This window comes from Falco rusticolus, chromosome 12 (assembly GCF_015220075.1).
Source record: "Falco rusticolus isolate bFalRus1 chromosome 12, bFalRus1.pri, whole genome shotgun sequence".
Classification (NCBI taxonomy): Eukaryota; Metazoa; Chordata; class Aves; order Falconiformes; family Falconidae; genus Falco; species Falco rusticolus.
In genome coordinates, this window is record NC_051198.1 from 12118192 (window position 1) to 12135035 (window position 16844).

The 16844-nt window shown below is 39.7% G+C and overlaps 1 protein-coding gene across 6 annotated transcripts in view; it reads left to right on the plus strand.

Moving 5' to 3' along the window:
- Positions 1-16844, plus strand: part of RASGRP3 (RAS guanyl releasing protein 3) — a 61534-nt gene that overhangs the window by 18757 nt on the left and 25933 nt on the right. For 5 of the 6 annotated variants that reach the window (XM_037405193.1, XM_037405187.1, XM_037405190.1 and 2 more), the window contains 4 exons: positions 11789-11979; positions 13532-13634; positions 14235-14297; positions 15480-15611. In XM_037405193.1, coding sequence (XP_037261090.1) covers positions 11910-11979; positions 13532-13634; positions 14235-14297; positions 15480-15611 — 368 coding nt within the window. In that variant the 5' untranslated portion in view covers positions 11789-11909. Of the gene's footprint in view, positions 1-6225; positions 6298-11788; positions 11980-13531; positions 13635-14234; positions 14298-15479; positions 15612-16844 lie in introns of those variants that run through there. The other variant, XM_037405191.1, reaches the window with a different exon arrangement.

A 16844-nucleotide genomic window follows, 5' to 3' on the forward strand; every position in this document is an offset into this window, starting at 1 on the left:
TACCGAATTCATGAATACATACTTCCTGGAACAGCTGCCACCCTTCCTAAAACTCTTGGTTTCCAGGCCCTGCCCTAATGACTGTCTGTATATTTTTATCTTAAGTAGGCATTGGGGCAGGAACTAGAATTCACTTTTTTTCCCCCTCTTCTTGAGTGAGTGCTCCTGCTCTTAAATTATACAGTCATGCTGTTGCTTGCTTTCTTCCTGCACCCCAAAGAAACTTCATTATTTCATTTAATACAGAATTTCATTAATGTTTTGGGGCTAGAAAATCTACTCTGTAGTCTCAGCCAAGACAGCAGGAGTTTTACAACCCTTCCACTAATGAGAAGAATTGATCCTGTATCTCTCACAGCTTTAAGGAGTGTTCAGAAGCCTTGGATAAAGAGCTTGGGCATCACGGCTGCACTGTTCTAGTATGGGAGTGATGTGCTAGTTGTGAATAGAGGATTTTTAAAACAGGCAAGGCAGAAGAATTTCTGGTGTACAGATCCCAAAAGGATTTAGCAATGACGTAAGCAGAACGTTTCTAGGTGTTGCTGACTCTGATAGGCTTCTGTTGGGCATTCGGGGACTTCAATATTGAGAACGCAGAAAGAGGTTGAAAGCTCTAGGCAGTCACCTGCTGGGGTGAGGCGGTGAGAAGTGAGAGACTAGGCTGAGAATCACACCCCTGGAGTCAAGCACTGGAAGTGAAAGGAGCCAGGATGTGGCCTTTAATCCTTCTGTTGGATCTAGTTCTCAGCTCACATGGCGGAACCGAAATAAGAGAGGTGGTTCTCAGGTTAATATATACTTAAGTAAAGGCTCTTTTGCAATTTGCTTCATGTTTGTGTTTCAAAATCTGCTCCTTCTGGAATTCTTTCACTGACTTAACTATATTGATTCAGAAATTGGTGTAAACTCTGATTTGGGCATGGTTATCTGGTATAACAGTGCTTATAGACAGTGCTTATAGACTGCAATAGCAGTCAGTCTTTCAGTGCTGAATACTGGGGGAGGGAAAACAAGTCTCTAAGCCTCTGTCTCAGCTTCCAGATCACCATCTTCCTAACACCTCCTGACCTTTAATTTTCTCCCCTTACTTGACCATTTTTTTCACTTCATATTAGCTTTACCATGTAGCCACAGGATTATTCATTTTTTTAATCATTATTGGAGTTAAGCAGAGCCTTCAAGAAATTCTGATAAGCTCCTTACATTTGATAAATACATGCTAAGGAGTAAATAGTTATGAGTTTCCTCTATAAATACAGAGCAAACAGGCTTGGATGAATTTAATGAGTATCTTCCAGGTTACTCATGAAGGTGACAGGTATTTGGGATGGTCTGAACTAGCCACTGCAAAACATTATGCTACCAATTAACTCTTGATATTTTATCTCCACATCCAGAAAGCTACTTGGTGGAGTATATATAACAGTAAGCAACTGCTCTTTTTGCTTTTCAAATAATGGTGAATCTTTGTCATAACATCCCCACAAAGTACGCATTTTAGGGTTTTCTGTAATCTTACTCTTTGAGGCAGAAAATACAGGCTGTACTACAAATACATGAGCTTTAGAGAATTACAGTATAGTATCTTAAGACATGGGCATTGCAAACTTAATGAGTTTTGGTAAGGTGTGTTTCTCTGAAGTCCTATTGTAGCAATGTGTTCTGTGGTTGCGGAAGTGGGATATTTGTGTGGCTGCAATCCTGTGTTACATATTCTTTCGTACAATAAATATTTAACTACCAAAATAATATTAGCAAACTAAAGATCAGAGTTACTTGTTTAATGTATTACTTATTAAGGCAGGAGCTGTGAGATGCTTTTCCTCTCTTTTTCTTTGAGATAGATTTTTTTTTTACGCTGCTCCTTCCCCTTTTTCTATCTTGCTGTTCTGTATATATTTATATATAGCACCTTCTTCAGATGAGCTTATATTTGTGTTTCAAATCTTTTGATGAGAAATTTCTGTGTTGGCATTACTCTCTTTTTGAAGAAGGCGTTTAGCTTGTTGGCTGCAAACTGTCTTATTGTTAGGAAGGTACGTGGTTATTAATAAAACTCCAGCAGCTTGGATATAGTAATCAACTTGGTGACGTTGTTCTTGCATCCTGGACTCTGTAGACTTCTTGTATCGTAAACAGTGTTAGAGGTTTGCTCTGTGTCTTCATACAGTCATATTGACATATGTTTCTTAGACTGCTTAGTAAGGAAACAAGGTTTAGTCAGCTGGCTGGCAGTTGCTTTGTTAGCTCGGAAAAAAAGTACCATATCTAGTCAGCCATGCTAGAAGGAGCAAATAATCTATTCCCTGCTCTTCTCTGTTGGAGTCTCACTATTTTAGAAATCTCTGAACTGACTTAAGAAATGCTGTATGCCTGTGTTTAAAATACTGTCTTTGCATCATTAAGAAATACGAAGCTGCCATTGTTTCACCCATCTTCCCAGGGGAAACTCATAGAAAATAACTAGATGTAAGGAACTGCTTATGTATTTTGATAGCCAACATCTGCTGACAGAATTTCACAGCAAAAGATGCTGGATCTCTCCTGACCTTTGGGCTGTGTTTTTACCAGCTTTTGTGCATGTCTGCTTGCCTGGGAGTTGTGAGTCATCAATGACTTTTGCAGATGCAAAACCATAGCACCGCACAAGGCAGACATCCCTGATTCATGCGAGTATGCAGCAGACATCAATCTTCATGAGTTCCTAGGGTCACACAGCAGGTCTGTGTACTGGCATGTGTGTCTGTCAGTGTTTTCTAGTGTACCATTTTAAATTGCATTCTCTCTTTAAAGAGTGACTGCTCACAAATGAATGGGAAGCTGCCACCAGGGAGTGAGAAGGGTTACTGGCCATTAGCAACTGGTCCAGTCTGTCTCCTTATCTGGGGCCTATTAGCACATCTGTGGTGAAATAGCAGTTGTATGTGAACCATTTTCTACATTCATCAAAGGGAAAGCAAAGGTTGATTCCATTAGAAATGCACTGTAACAGCCAAATGAGCTAAAAGAGCCAAACTTCTGTCCTGCCCCCCTGTCCTTTTAACTCTGTCTTGCTCCATCTCAGACATCCAGCTTCCCATTACTTAAGTCTCTGAAAGCCTCTTCCTGCCTTTATTGTTTTGCCAGTTGCTGCCTTCAATTTACTGCACTGATAAGTACTTCCCAGGCTGTAAATATGTGGCCAAGATATTTCTGAAGCTGACCCCTGTTTTGATTGTAGTCACAGGAGGAAAGGTCAGCAGCAAAACTGCTCTCCCTACACGGGGAGGCAACTCCTCACACTGGGATAGGTACAGGTTGTGCATTCATGGGGAGAAATGTGAGGTAATGTATGGGATAACAGGGCCAAAGAAGAAAAAGTAAACATGCACGTAAACTCCCCTTTTTACAAGGTGATATCGGTGCTTTTATTAGATGCAGTAACTGCATTTAATAACTGTAGTTATTGTAGTTATCTAGTAGCTGCAGTTGTTCTTCAGCTTGGGGAATTCCAGAAGCCAGAAAGAGTGAGAAATCAGATACGGTCATCAATGTTGGAAATTACAGCAGGTAGGTAGGAAGTGTTGAAGTCTCCCTTCACTGGTATCTGTACGGCAGAGATGAAAAAGGGAAGAAGGGATGTGATTTGATGTCTTGCTTTTTGGGACACTTAGCTATAATCTCTACTTTTTAGGTGACCAGCACAAGCCTGTAAGGCTTGACATGCTTGAGAAGCTCCATACGTGTCTGTAATTCCTGTGGCATCATTATAATGTGTGGCTCAGATGTTGGCAATGTGGCTGTCTGCCAGCATGGGCATAGAAAGTATCATGCCATAAGCAGTTAGTCTGCAGTGGGAAATAACTGGAAATAACAGAATTATGTGGAGTTGAAAAAGCTTCTTCCAAGGGACAATCAATTTGGAAACCATGGGTTTGTCAGGCAGGAACTTTGATACCAAACTTACTGAATTTTAATATAAGGTAGAGGCTTAAAATTGACTGAAAAGTGGTGTGAAACTGAAAGCAGTGCTGACTTAAAACTGTCATAACTCTTGGGAGATTTAACAGATTCAAAAAAGACGCTACCCAGGGACTATGCTACTATAGAAGAATTTTGGCTTAGTTAAAAAGATGATAAAATGAGCTTTGGGGGGGGAAATGTAGATCTCCAAGCGGAACATATCAGAAGGTCTAGGTAAGTAGGGCCTAGGATTTCTTAGTAATCTAATTAATAAATAAGTGTGATTTTTCTAGCTTGACTTTAAGAGCTGGCAAAGGTAAATAATAATAAAATGTGAAAATATTTTGCAACAGTTATATGATAATAAATATACTGGATCTTTGTCTTTCAGAACTGAAGAGTTGATTATTTCACCATACATTTTTTAAAATAACTAAAAAAATGTTTTTGCTTGGGCTGGTGCAGTCTCATTAAAGGCATGTAACAGTGTAACCAGTGAAGAATATATGCTGATAAGGTGTTTTTTTTCCCCTGACATGACCTATCTGAATAGATTTACAAAGCAGACTTATGAAAGACTGTGAAGAGCTGTACGCAAGTCTGTGAATAGCAGAGGTAATTGCCAAGTTCCTCTGAAGGCTTACAGGCAATAGTATAACCTGTAAAAAGTATTCACAGTGCATTGATTTGGTTTCTGAAAAAAAGATTATGTGAACTCTTATTGCTGTTAGCTGTCCTCTCCTGATGGGCTGTACTTTGGTGTTGGAGATCTCTAATGTTCTGAAGGGCAAAGGTCCTCAGAAGAGCTGCGTCCCCAGGCGTCATACATGTTAACCAAATATCTGATATTTGTAATTGTATTTTTGCTTTACTGGGAATAGCAAAACAATTTTTGTGACAAATCTGCTGAGAAGTGTGGCTGAAAGTTTTCCTCTTTTTGAAGACAAAGTATTCCTTTAGCTCTTCCTTTTAACCTGACGCATTCTGGGCAATTGTACTACCTTGATGCACAGCAAGTGGAAGTAAGATATCCTCATAGTACCTGGAATAACTCAAGGATGTATGTTCAGATTTTACTGTCATTACTGCATTTAAATTACCCTGTAATGAGTTACATTTATAGAGGCAAATGCCAACATGGTAAATTGAGGAAACAAATACAGAAGTGGATGGGACAAAGCTGAAATATGGTTGATAACCAGTTCCATAAAATGCTAGAATTGCAACTGAGAATGAAACGTTTGTTGTTTTTACAAATCCGGTTATCAAGCTATCCATTATTTTAGGGGGGTTATAAGTGAGGTAAGCTGGGTGTTTTTTCTATTGTCTCAGAAATCATCTTCATTATATATTACAGAAAGAGATAAGAATGCTGAACAAAATGCTGGCTAAGCAGCTCAAGCCTTAATCAAGTGACTTTCTGATTACTGGAAGTATTTGGTCGTGTGACTGTCCGTTAGCATTCCTCATGATTTCTGTAAGCTTCTCTTTTCATGTTAGGTCAGCATGTATTGTACCTCATATGCTAATTTATGAACTTCTACAGGGCATTATGTGGCTCTGAGCTAGTAGTTTGGTAGCGAATATGAGCAGATCTGTATATCCACTTGTTTTCTTACCTGTGGTCCTGTTCATTTAACCTCTGTTCCTATAAAAGGACAAATGTCTAGGTCCCGAGACCATTTATAATACCCTTCTATGTTAATTGAGTGACCTGTGATGACCTGAAAGTAAATATTTAGCTCAGTGATCTCTCAAAATTAAGCATAATGAAATACGTTTCGACAATATATATCTTGCATACTTTTGTGCTACGGCAACAAGGGCTCATCCCTTAGACTACATGGGATGTAAGTGGCAAGGTTTTGGCAGCAGGGGAGCTGCAGGCACGGCCTCTGTAGGAGAAGGCCAGGGGCTGCCCTGTGTCAGACGCAGCCACTTCCAGCTGTCTTTGCAAGGGAGCCATCACAGGCTGCAGCTGAGCCCATCAGCTGAGTTAGTGGCACATCTGTGAAAACAAATTTAAGAAAAGGCAGAAAATGCCAAGGAGGGGGAAGGAACATGAAGAGAACAAGGGAATGGAGAGGAGGAGGGAAGAACAGAGGGAATAACAAGGTCAGAGAACAAGGAGGTGCTCTGTGACAGAGCAGGTACTTCCCTGAAAGGACTGTGGCCCGTAGAAGACCCATGCTGGAGCATAGGATGAGAGTGAGAAGGAAGGAGCAGCAGAGAGAAACTGCTGTGTACTGATCTTGACCTCCTGCACTGCTCATTTTCTCACCAAAGGGACTGGATGCAACCTGCAGCAATATAACAAGGGGGAAGGAGAGGTGTCTGGAGTGAAGCTAAGCACGGGTAAGTGGGAGGAAAGATGTTCTGATATTTGTCCTTTTTGTTTCCTAATACCCAAATCAGTAATTAAATATTTATGTTAATTGCCAATAAGATAAGCTTTACAGAGATTACACTGGTTTGGGGTACATGAATGACATGGAGCAGGTGAAACTTTATCCCATGGAGACTGTAGAGCTGGGGAGCCACTAATATCCTATGCAGTGTCTGTTGCTAACGTGAGGTTTGGCTTTAGCCATACACCAGCAGTGTACACATAACCACTAACCACCCCTGTGTTCTCTCCCTTTTTCAGCCATGGATGTCCCACTCTGTTTAGTGTCTTTTGAAGTTCCTCTTTTACCCAGAAAAGAGAGTGAATCGAAGTAATAGGGTGCAAACAGATACTGTGGTTTATTGTGTTACTACTGTCTAAGGGTGTGTAGCAAAGGTGAACGAGTACTGGTGAGTCACATCAGATGAGCCCAGGACTCTCAAATTATATTTTCATTCCTCTCCTGCCCCCAGCAAGGCTTGTATCTTGCATTCATGGAGCAGTGCCACAGTTTCTCCTTTGTTCTGTGTCTTTGCTCTGCATGACAAGTGCCATCAGTAAGCCTGATGTGCCATCCTGCAGCCAGCTGCGTGTGATGGTTGAGATCATGGCCTGGGACAGAAGCAGTGGCATTAGGCTGCCTGACAAACCTGCACCATTGCCTTTTCCTGCCTAGCACAGCTTCAGTACGTGTCAGATGCTGGAGAAACCTGATCATGTATGTCACTTGCTCAGAGTTTTCTAGAAATGGATTTGTGTGTACTATAATAAATAAACTGGTACTGACCACCTACATGAAATATTTAACTGCTTAGAGAGAAAAAAGTCTCAGGAACCATGCATTAGCGAACCTGAGACCTGTGTTGACTTGAGCCCAAACAGATGCCTTGATTGCACCTGTGTAGGAAAAGATGCAGCCATTATGTGTGTCCCAGCCGGGATTGTTGTTATGGTGATTATATTAATACGTGTGGAGACTAATCACAAGGAAGGGCTTCATTGCAAGAGCCTCCACTACGTCTACAGGACAAAGGAAAAAGGTGTGTCAAGGGAACTTGTCCTTAAACCTTCTCATGAGATTCTATTTCTTCTAAGCTTCTTTTTCTGCACACTGTTATTCTATTTCCCTGTTTGGCTGCTCACATTTAGCACTCTTTCTGCAGCAGCCAGGTGGAAGCAGTTTAATGTAAGCATTCAGTGATGTGTTGTGTAGGCTTGGAGGGGGGGAGACAAGGGGAGGTCTGGCTTACTTAAGCCCCCAAGAATGTCCTAATCTTGTAAAGGATATGAGTCTCCTGTGTGCAGGCCTCTGGAAAGTTTATGGATAAACTAAGATCCGTAGAGGTGCCTGTGTGTCAAAGTTGAACTGTTTGCATGTGGCTTTATTTATTGTCCCTAAGTAGAAGGAAAATAGCCCACGTTTAATTAATGGGGAAAATGCTACGCGTACGTTTACTTTGGCTTGACTAAAAAACTGTTTAAATTTCATTTAGCTAAATAAATATTACTGTATGTCAAATTTAAGCCTATTTTAAGCCTGACTTATAGGTTTAGCTTGCACCTGTAACCAATATAACTTGCTTGAAATCCATGTGAAAGTGGTGACCACACAGGGGTTTGTGCTGGCTTGACATTTTAGTATTAGTTAAATTGCCATAGCTTGTAGGTGTGGACCTCCCCTTAGTAGCCTCCAGCAGTGAAAGTGATGTCTTTGGGTTTTACTAACGACAGTAGCCAACATTTAAAACTTGGCTGCATGCTGACCACTCTGTTCACACCATTTGGCGCTTTTGCGTAAGACCACAAGTTTGCTGGCAGGGTACCCTGTTTCTTTTCAAAACTAATGTATTACACCTGACCACATCTGTCTCAAGAGCTCACAGCCTGCACACTTGTTTTAAATACATCTGTCAAGACAAATTGTCCACAATAGTGCAATCTCAAGACTTCCAAAATGCAATTACATTGCACAAGAGTACCAAGGAAAGCCACCTGCTCAAAGTAACTGCCTGTGTGTGTGTGGCGGTCAGGCTGACAGCGAGACCTGGAAGGGACTGTATGTTTTGTAGTCAGTCCATCACAAACTTCTTGCCTTTGGGCACATCGCTACAGATGTTTCTGCTTCCTCCCAGGTGGGAAGTGTGCATCCCATAATGGTACCATTTCATGAAATAAAGCATTACATGCCTGATAGAATGACTTGGTTTGTTGTATCTATTACCTAAATGAAAGGGGTCCTTTAGACAAAGCTGTAGGCTTTGAAGGAGTGCTGAGGTCCATACTGATCAAATTCCTACTGCTGTAGCCTTCACCAATCCCTGACTATCACCAGGAAATCCCTTCCCAGCACGTGGCAGAATTTTTATAATCGTTATAAGGCAGAAATTTATTTTTTTAGTTTCATTATACTATGCAATCACTTACTAACTGTGTGATGTCATTGAGTGAACTCTGTTTTTCTTACCCAGCTTTCCTGAATTCTCCTGAAACAGCTGGACAGCAATGAGATGTTTAGGTTGGAAAGCAACTGGGGGCAGAGTTTCTCAAGGTTATCTTTATTTGGAAGTGCAACTGTACCTTTGGCAATCATTTTTTTAATAGGAACCACTTATTTCATATAGAAAAGCTTTGCTATGATTTTATTTTCTTTTTGTGCTTCTCTTGCATTGAAACATTGACTATCAGAATATAATTTATTTATGTAGATTAAATTGATAGTTGTATTTTACTTCTCCATCTCTAGAGTCGGTGGTGTGGTTGGATACTATTGTGGCATGATCTAGAAAAGACATTTATTGTTCTAGTAGAACAGCAGTGCTTAATCACACAAATAATGATGTAATGGTGGTAGTTGGCATCTGCAGTTCAGAGATGTGATCCCAGGTTTTGGCTCCGCTGTGGATATGTGGCTTAGCCCCAGTCAGCCAGTTCTTCCTCCAGTGGAAACGTTTTACTCTTTTAGAAACGTTATGAGAATAAAACCCTTTAGTGGCCACATAGGCTGTTTGGGAGCATGTTACTGTAACATCAGGGTCTAGGTATCCACTAGTCAAGTAGTTGTCATATATTTTTTTTAAAAATTCCTGCAATTTTCCACAGAGCATTACTTGTTAGTTACTATATAGCTGCCTTTGAGCTGTTGCCAACAGAAGACACAGATGATGCTCTTCTATGCAGTATGCTACAAAGGACGGTAATACTAACAAAAAACTGAAAAGCCAGATCAAATCTTTTCCTTTGTACATTTCACGCTCAGCAATTTTCAAGGGATAGGCAGAAAATGCGCTGGCTTTTCTCAACTCTGTTTTTTAAAGAGCTGACTAAATAGTATTTTGAAATAGCCAATTTAAGATTTATTTCATTTTTCTCCTCTTGAAGAAAAAACTAAGTCAGATAAAGCTGGAAAAGCTATCTAGCTGTCTGTGAAAAATCAAGCTGGTAGTTGAAGCACGTAGAGAAGGATTTGGGGAAGGTCAAAAAGGACGAACATGCCCAAAGTTCTTTACTTCTATATATTTACTTACTTACAAAGGGATTCTAGCAAAAGTTAGATGCCAAAGTACAAAGTTGTGATCCTGAAGAACACAGCTCAGCTGCTGGCTAACTCTCAATGCAAGTAAACCAAGCAAGTGCTTTACTCGCTTTTCTTCACTTTAAATGTATAAACAGTTTTGGGAAGGAAGACTGAACCTAGGGTAACCCTGGCTCATGTGTGGCCTGACCAGCAGGTTGAAGAGCCATGTACCTCCCTGTATTCTCTCTCTGGTCCACTTCAGACAGCTTTGGGGTTTGTGTGATGGCACAGCTCCAGCAGGAAGCATTAAGGCTACCCAGGCTATCCCCAGAGCTGTTAGGATGCTTTTTGTGTTAATGCCAAGCATGGGTTCAAAGCCAAGGACCACTGTGTATCCACCTTCCCCTTTTTCTTGGGTGAGCTCTCTGACTGCTTACTGTTGTGTGAAGGGAATATTTTCCCCCAATTTGTTGCAAATAGGAGCTCTGCGTGAATCCTGGAAAAAACAGGCATGTGTTCCTTCAAAAGGGGGTTTTGCACCATCAAACAGAGGAAAGTGCTTTCTTCTGGCTAGGAGGAGGGCACTGGTGGGGCAGGATTGACTGCTTGCACCTCTCTGCTCAGCTTTCCTGTTGGCTGACCCAAGCTGCAGCATCGTGTGTGCACTGACAGTAAGCTGTGCTGATTTCTTGCAGGGCCCTTCTCTCAGCTTCAGGGAAAAGTGTGTCATGCCTAAATCCATTGTTGGATGGGACCAGAAAAAGCCTGGCTGTAGGAACCCATCTGAAAATAATAGTGTAGATTCATAGAATTGTTTAGGTTGGAAAAGACCTTTAAGATCATCAAGTCCAACTGTTAACCCAGCACTGCCAAGTCCACCACTAAACTTCATCCCTGTGTGTCAAGTGTCACATCTACAGGTCTTTTAAATTCCTCCAGGGATAGTGACTCAACCACTTCCCTGGGCAGCCTGTTCCAATGTTTGACAACCCTTTCAGCAGAGAAAAACTTTATATTTGTAGGCGAATTAAAGCAGTTATATGGTTCATCAGTGCTTTGCGCAATGAACATTAAATTATGTTACGTGCAAGAACCTTTGAAAAGAAATTTCCCAAAATTTTTTTTTTTGCATTTTTTTGCTTCAAGGACTGTTTTAGCTCTACTCTTGTTTTTTTTTCTAGAAAAGTTGCTGGATTTACTTTGTAATTGTTTGTCACATTTCAAACACTAATGGTCAGGCAGTAGTGGGGCTTAGTCACACACAGACAATAAAATACTGATTTATTCTCTTCTTTAAATATAAGCTGGGAAATTATTTCCATTTTGTGCATCTTTTAGGTAAATGGATATGTGATAATTAAATGCATAGTAGATGTATGGTACAATTTAGAAGTTTCTCTATGTGTTCAGCTTTCCGTGAGTGTTCAGCTTCCATGAGAACATTTATTTAAAAACTGTAGAGACTGATCTTAAGGTTATTTGAAAAATTGCCTCCTAGTTTAATGTTTGCTGTGAACTTAATGAAACATTTTATGTGGTCTGTGCCAATTAAGACCATTAGCATTACCATGAACTGGTAAACTTAGGGGGAAAAATGGTTATGCTTAAAATCATAAAAGCAGGGTTATTAACAAAAAGTGACTTATCAAGTGTAAATAAAATGACCTGAACAAAATGTGCGTCATTGTACATGCGTGCCCTCATTTGCCATCTGGTTTCTGTTTTATGACCCTAGCTATGGATTTATTTTGTGCTAGTGGACAAACAATTGGACAACACTTTAAAAACTCGGGCTGGAATGTAGGGAAAGCTTATGGCAGTCTTTCACATGCTCCGTATTTTTCAGGGGAAAAAGTTTATAGAAAAGATGAGTTGAACTGTAAACATTGCACTATGATCAGTCTTCCATGTAGTCATATAATTATGATTTATTTTACTTTCTTCAGATTTTCCTTGAAGTCCAGCTAAGAATGCAACCAACAATAAAGTGAAAAAGCTGCACAGCTGAAGAAGCATCCTTCTACTTGGTGAAAATGTCTAATATTTTTTGACAACAATTAAAGGACAATGGGGTCAAACACGCTTGGGAAGGCTGCAACATTAGATGAGCTTTTGAACACTTGTATTGAAATGTTTGGTATGCTTTTTCAATAATTTACTTTGCTATTCTTGAAATCCATCTTATAATGTAATCCCTGCTGTTCTCTGATTTAGCCAGTCTTTCCCTTGGCAATCAACATTTCTGTTCTGTAAAATTTTCCATGTTTCATTTTGGCCCAGAATCACAGAGGCCAGAATTTTAAACACATGCATACTGTATTAAATTTTCTTAATACAGATACTGCACAATGGTGAGTATAGTGGTTTTTAAAATGCTGGCCTTCACCAAGAGAAGTGTTTAGTTGAATTATTCAAGGAGTTATTTCTGGCACTGATCTTTGTCTTGAGTGGTTGGTTACACAGCTGCATTTCTGACCAGTCCTTTTTTGGAAAGGTTTTCCAAATCATCATGCAATAATTGGCAAGAATATGACTTATAGTTCATGTAATCTTTTTACTCTTATTAAAATGTGATGTACCAGGTCTGAAGGAAAGAAGTGATGAAATGGGTCCTTGATCCATAACACCATTAATCACGACATGTGTCACGTTGCAGTCAGATGAGCTCATGGATGGGCTTAAATGCTTTGAAATTAACTAAGCTACATTTAGATTCTCTTGAAATGCAGGACAGCTTTTGATTGGAATGAGGTATTACATTTTTTTCCCTTGTGGACAGAAAGAAGTATCTAAAGGTAAGAGAGGTTAAATAATTGGGGGATGGACAGATCATGCCTACTGACTGTAGTGAATCCCCATATATTCATTTCTGTAGACCACTATCAAACCTGTTGTTCTAAAACCTAATGGAAGTATTAGCAGAGCCCATATACTTGTTGTCCGTTAGAAATCACGCCTCTCTTCCTTGTATACACACTCCTGCAAGTATAGTCCATGTGTGGTTCCCATTTCATACATGCATATCATGTACTGTCTTTTAAAATTAAGAGTGACAGACAGAGAATAACCTAAGATTGCAGATGTTGAGGAAGACTGATGGTCAGCCAGCCTGCCAGGGAATAACTCTTTCCATGGTTTCAGTGACTACATTGCAAAGACACAAAGGTCTGTAAGGCAGCTGGAGATGGGACCCTGGGCACAGATGTGAGGTGCTGTTTTGACATTGAAATCCTTGAGGCAGTTCTGGGTTTTTTTTTTTAACCATCTGATAGTTAGCATAGAGATATAAAGCTGCAATAAAGCAAATACTGGAAGTGGTTGTACGTCAATTATCTTCCCGTCCTTTTGGTGAACTAATTTTGCATTTGTTCTTTGGATTACTGGCAGTCTCTTTGTATAATGTTTAGCATAGTGCCCGTGCCACATTTTTGTAGCTATGGCCTGTTATCTATGCTGGTTTGGGGCGGGGGGGGGGGGGGGGGGGGGGTGTGTCCCTTTAAATACCTAGCACTACAGTCTAGCAATTGTTACCATTAAAGGAGCATTTTTGTGCTTTGGTTTTGTTTCCTACTTATTTGGTAGATAATGAGCCAACATTTCCACCTTTGATCCTTCCTATCTGATACTCTCAATAAAAGCTCTTCTCTGTTCATGAATAACATGGGTAACTCATTGTTTCTCTTTTGCAGATGACAAAGGCAATCGGTGCTCCAGCCATTTGCCAAGAACCTTTCTTTTAATGCACCGGTGGTATCTGCCTTCCACAGAGCTGGCTGGCAAGCTGCTGTCCACATATCCTTTCACAAAGCCTTGCAAATCAACATTGCAACGTCAAAAGCAGATTGTTTCTGTGACTGCATGTAAAAATGTGTCAATTAGTGACAATGTTTAGAGGTGATTTTTTTTCAAACTAAAAGATGGGAGTCTGTGAGCTTCTTTATGCTACTGCTTGTGGACTTTTTCCATATGCACGAGCATACTGAGGCATACTTTGCATTAACTTCAAGTAAGTGGAAATATGCATCCAAGATAACTTTTCAAATGTATCCAGTGGGCTGGCCTATGACTACTATGAACTTCCAGTGGTAGCTAAGCACCTACATGTCATTTGTACCTCTTAAAGACTTCATAAGTATTATCATATTTGGTTAGACAGAGCTGGCAAGAAACTGTTCAGCAGAATATTCAGGGCAAAAAACGAAGTGGTAGCTAGGAAATGGTATTATTCCGCAAAGATGCTGTGAAAGTGAATGAAATATCAGAGCATACTGTGGTTATCTCTAGAAGAAAAGTTTAATACTGTTTTTTATTCAGCTGGTCTAGTGTCAGTCTCTTCTGTTGATAAAAACATTACAGAATCAAGGTACACAAAGCTTTCTTTAACTAGTGTACATATAGAGATGCCAGTGGGGAGAACTGCAATGAATTCAGATTAAAAATCTGCTATTTCATGAGGTAAGCATGCTTCTGGCCCTTTAAGGATTTTGGGTTTATGCTTTTGTGAATACTATCAATATAATTTCTTTTTGTGAAAAATTAAAACTAAACCATGGAAATAGAAAGCTTTTTCTTCCCCTCCCCCCCTTGATCTCCAGTTCATAGTGAACAGTGACTTTCTGTGCTTTGAAAACACTTAAATCGATCCACCCAGCCTTTAAGACACTTAACTGAATTGAGCTAAAAAGCTGATTGAAAACTTATTATGATTTACCCAGTGTTTGAGTGTGACACCCCTTAGAGGGAGACTAGTTCAGTGCCAGACAGAACAGAGTCACATTTTGCTTCAAGATGTAATCTAGTGTGGTAGAGGACAATTGTCTCTAGGCTGCTGGCTTCAGTCCACGCAATCCCTCCCTAATTTATGACGACAGGAGTGTGTTAGTGACGCCACAGCTATTACAGGTTGGGTATGTTCTAATCCTTCCACTGCCTGTCTCTGACCTTGTTTCTGTGGGAAAGCTTTCATGTGTCCTGTACAAGCTGTGCTTGTGTAGGAACATTTCCCCATAAAAGAGAAACCCCGATTTTTGAAGTTAACATGATATAACCTGCTTCCCTCAAACAAATGTTTTTTTTCTTCCATCCTCTGGACTAAGCTATATTGCTGTGAAGAAAGGTGAAGGGGGTTATTGAAAGCAGGACTGATAAAGCCTTTTCCATACCCCCTTAAATAGCAGAGGAGACATCCCATTTACATGGTTATGGTGGTAGAACTGCCACTCAAATTCACATTTTTATTTTCATTGCAAAATCTGTTCTGAGCAGACAAAGTGTCTCGCATGGAAAAGGGCTAAGTGCAAGTGTCACCTGGGTGTCCTGGCATCATGAGTCAGGACACTGCATGTGCCTTTTGTGTGTCCCACCTAAGGCATCACTTTAATTTTGCATTTCACTAGAATGCTGCTGTGTGGTGGTGTGTTAACCAAAGGAAATCATATGATAAAGTGGCTTTTGCTACTTCAATGTCACAGATAATTACAGAAGCAATAGGTTGAGGTAGTCCACCCTCTCTGCCCAGTGGGTCTGAAATATTTGTAAGTCCTATTAAAAAAAAAAAATTGTATGTACATATACGCAGCCACTGAATGTTATGCTTGAATCCCTGGGCATCTCTTAACCGCTGTCTGTGTATTTCAGATACTGGATTTTGGAATTTCCTGCAGAGTTTAATTTGGATCTTGGGCTGATTCGTTTGACTGAAGAGTTTCGAGAAGTAGCCAGCCAGCTTGGATATGAGGATCACATCCATCTCATTGATATCTCCAGCATGTAAGGGTGTCATGAGCATCAACTTCTTTCTCTTTGTCTCTGTAATAGCAGAATTCTAGTTCTGTGCAAAACATAAAAATATTAAGGGCCATCTTGATCTTGAGAGAGCAAAAAAGGAGTTACAGAAAGGTTATATTGTCTTCTAAACTTGAAGTTGTTATTAATTTGAAATTCTACTTGTAGTGTCACAGTAAAGAGAATATTCTTATCTGTATGTAGCTTTTTAATATTAATGGGGAAAAAATAATTTTCCTATCAAAGGTAGTGCCAATTATGTGATTAATATTACTTTTTTCCTGTAATTTTTCATATGGAATGACGAGCGATGCGGTGACTAGCTTGTTGTATACATCTTGCATTTTCACAGGGAGGCCTTTTTGTTGTGTCATCAGTAACCTGTTAATTTTTTCTAATGGCTTTCTGTGTACTTCTTTTCTGTGATTTAACTGGATAATCTTCACCATTCATATTTGTAGTTTTATTGCACCAAAACTGCTATTTCCTTGACATGCTGAAATGAAAGTTACCTTTTAAACATCACCAGACAGGTTCTTGTGTCTCACCTGATATTGTAGATTTTCTTAGGCATAGTGATTTTTCCTTAATTAAAAATGGCATAGTCACCTGGAAGAACAGCACTATTAATCTCAGCAAATGCTGCACGAAAAATAGCAGTGAAATCACGTGAATATTTAATCTTAAATCTTCATTTTAAAATATTGTTAGCAACCTCTTTCTGCTCTCTGAAGTGCTTTTACTGTATATGGATAGGAATTATTCCATTGCTTGTAAGCAAATGATTTGTCCTTTTTATCCACCAACTTCTTACTGTTTTGTTAGCTGTTTGACTGACTGTTTCTGTTATTCCATTATTTCATGGATCTGTGGTCTTACAGAATAATAATTAATCTTTGATGTTATGCAAGTCTTTTTTGGTTTTGGTTTTTTTTTTATTCTTTATCAGAATTTTGTGTGACCTGTTCTTGTATTTCCAAAACATTTTTTAATTATGGCTTCCTGTATCATACAGAAGACTATGTTATCCTTTTAGTTCTGATAGAAACCTGCCGTTATTTATCATCTGCAGTAGTGCCTCCAAAATTCTTATCTTCTGTTATGCTTGTGAACAGGTCTTACTCCAAGGGTTTGTTATGTGCTGGATGTCACAGATCAGAAAGTTCATGGTCTATCTCTTGGTAATTTCCTACTATGTGTGCAAACTGTGGGCTACAC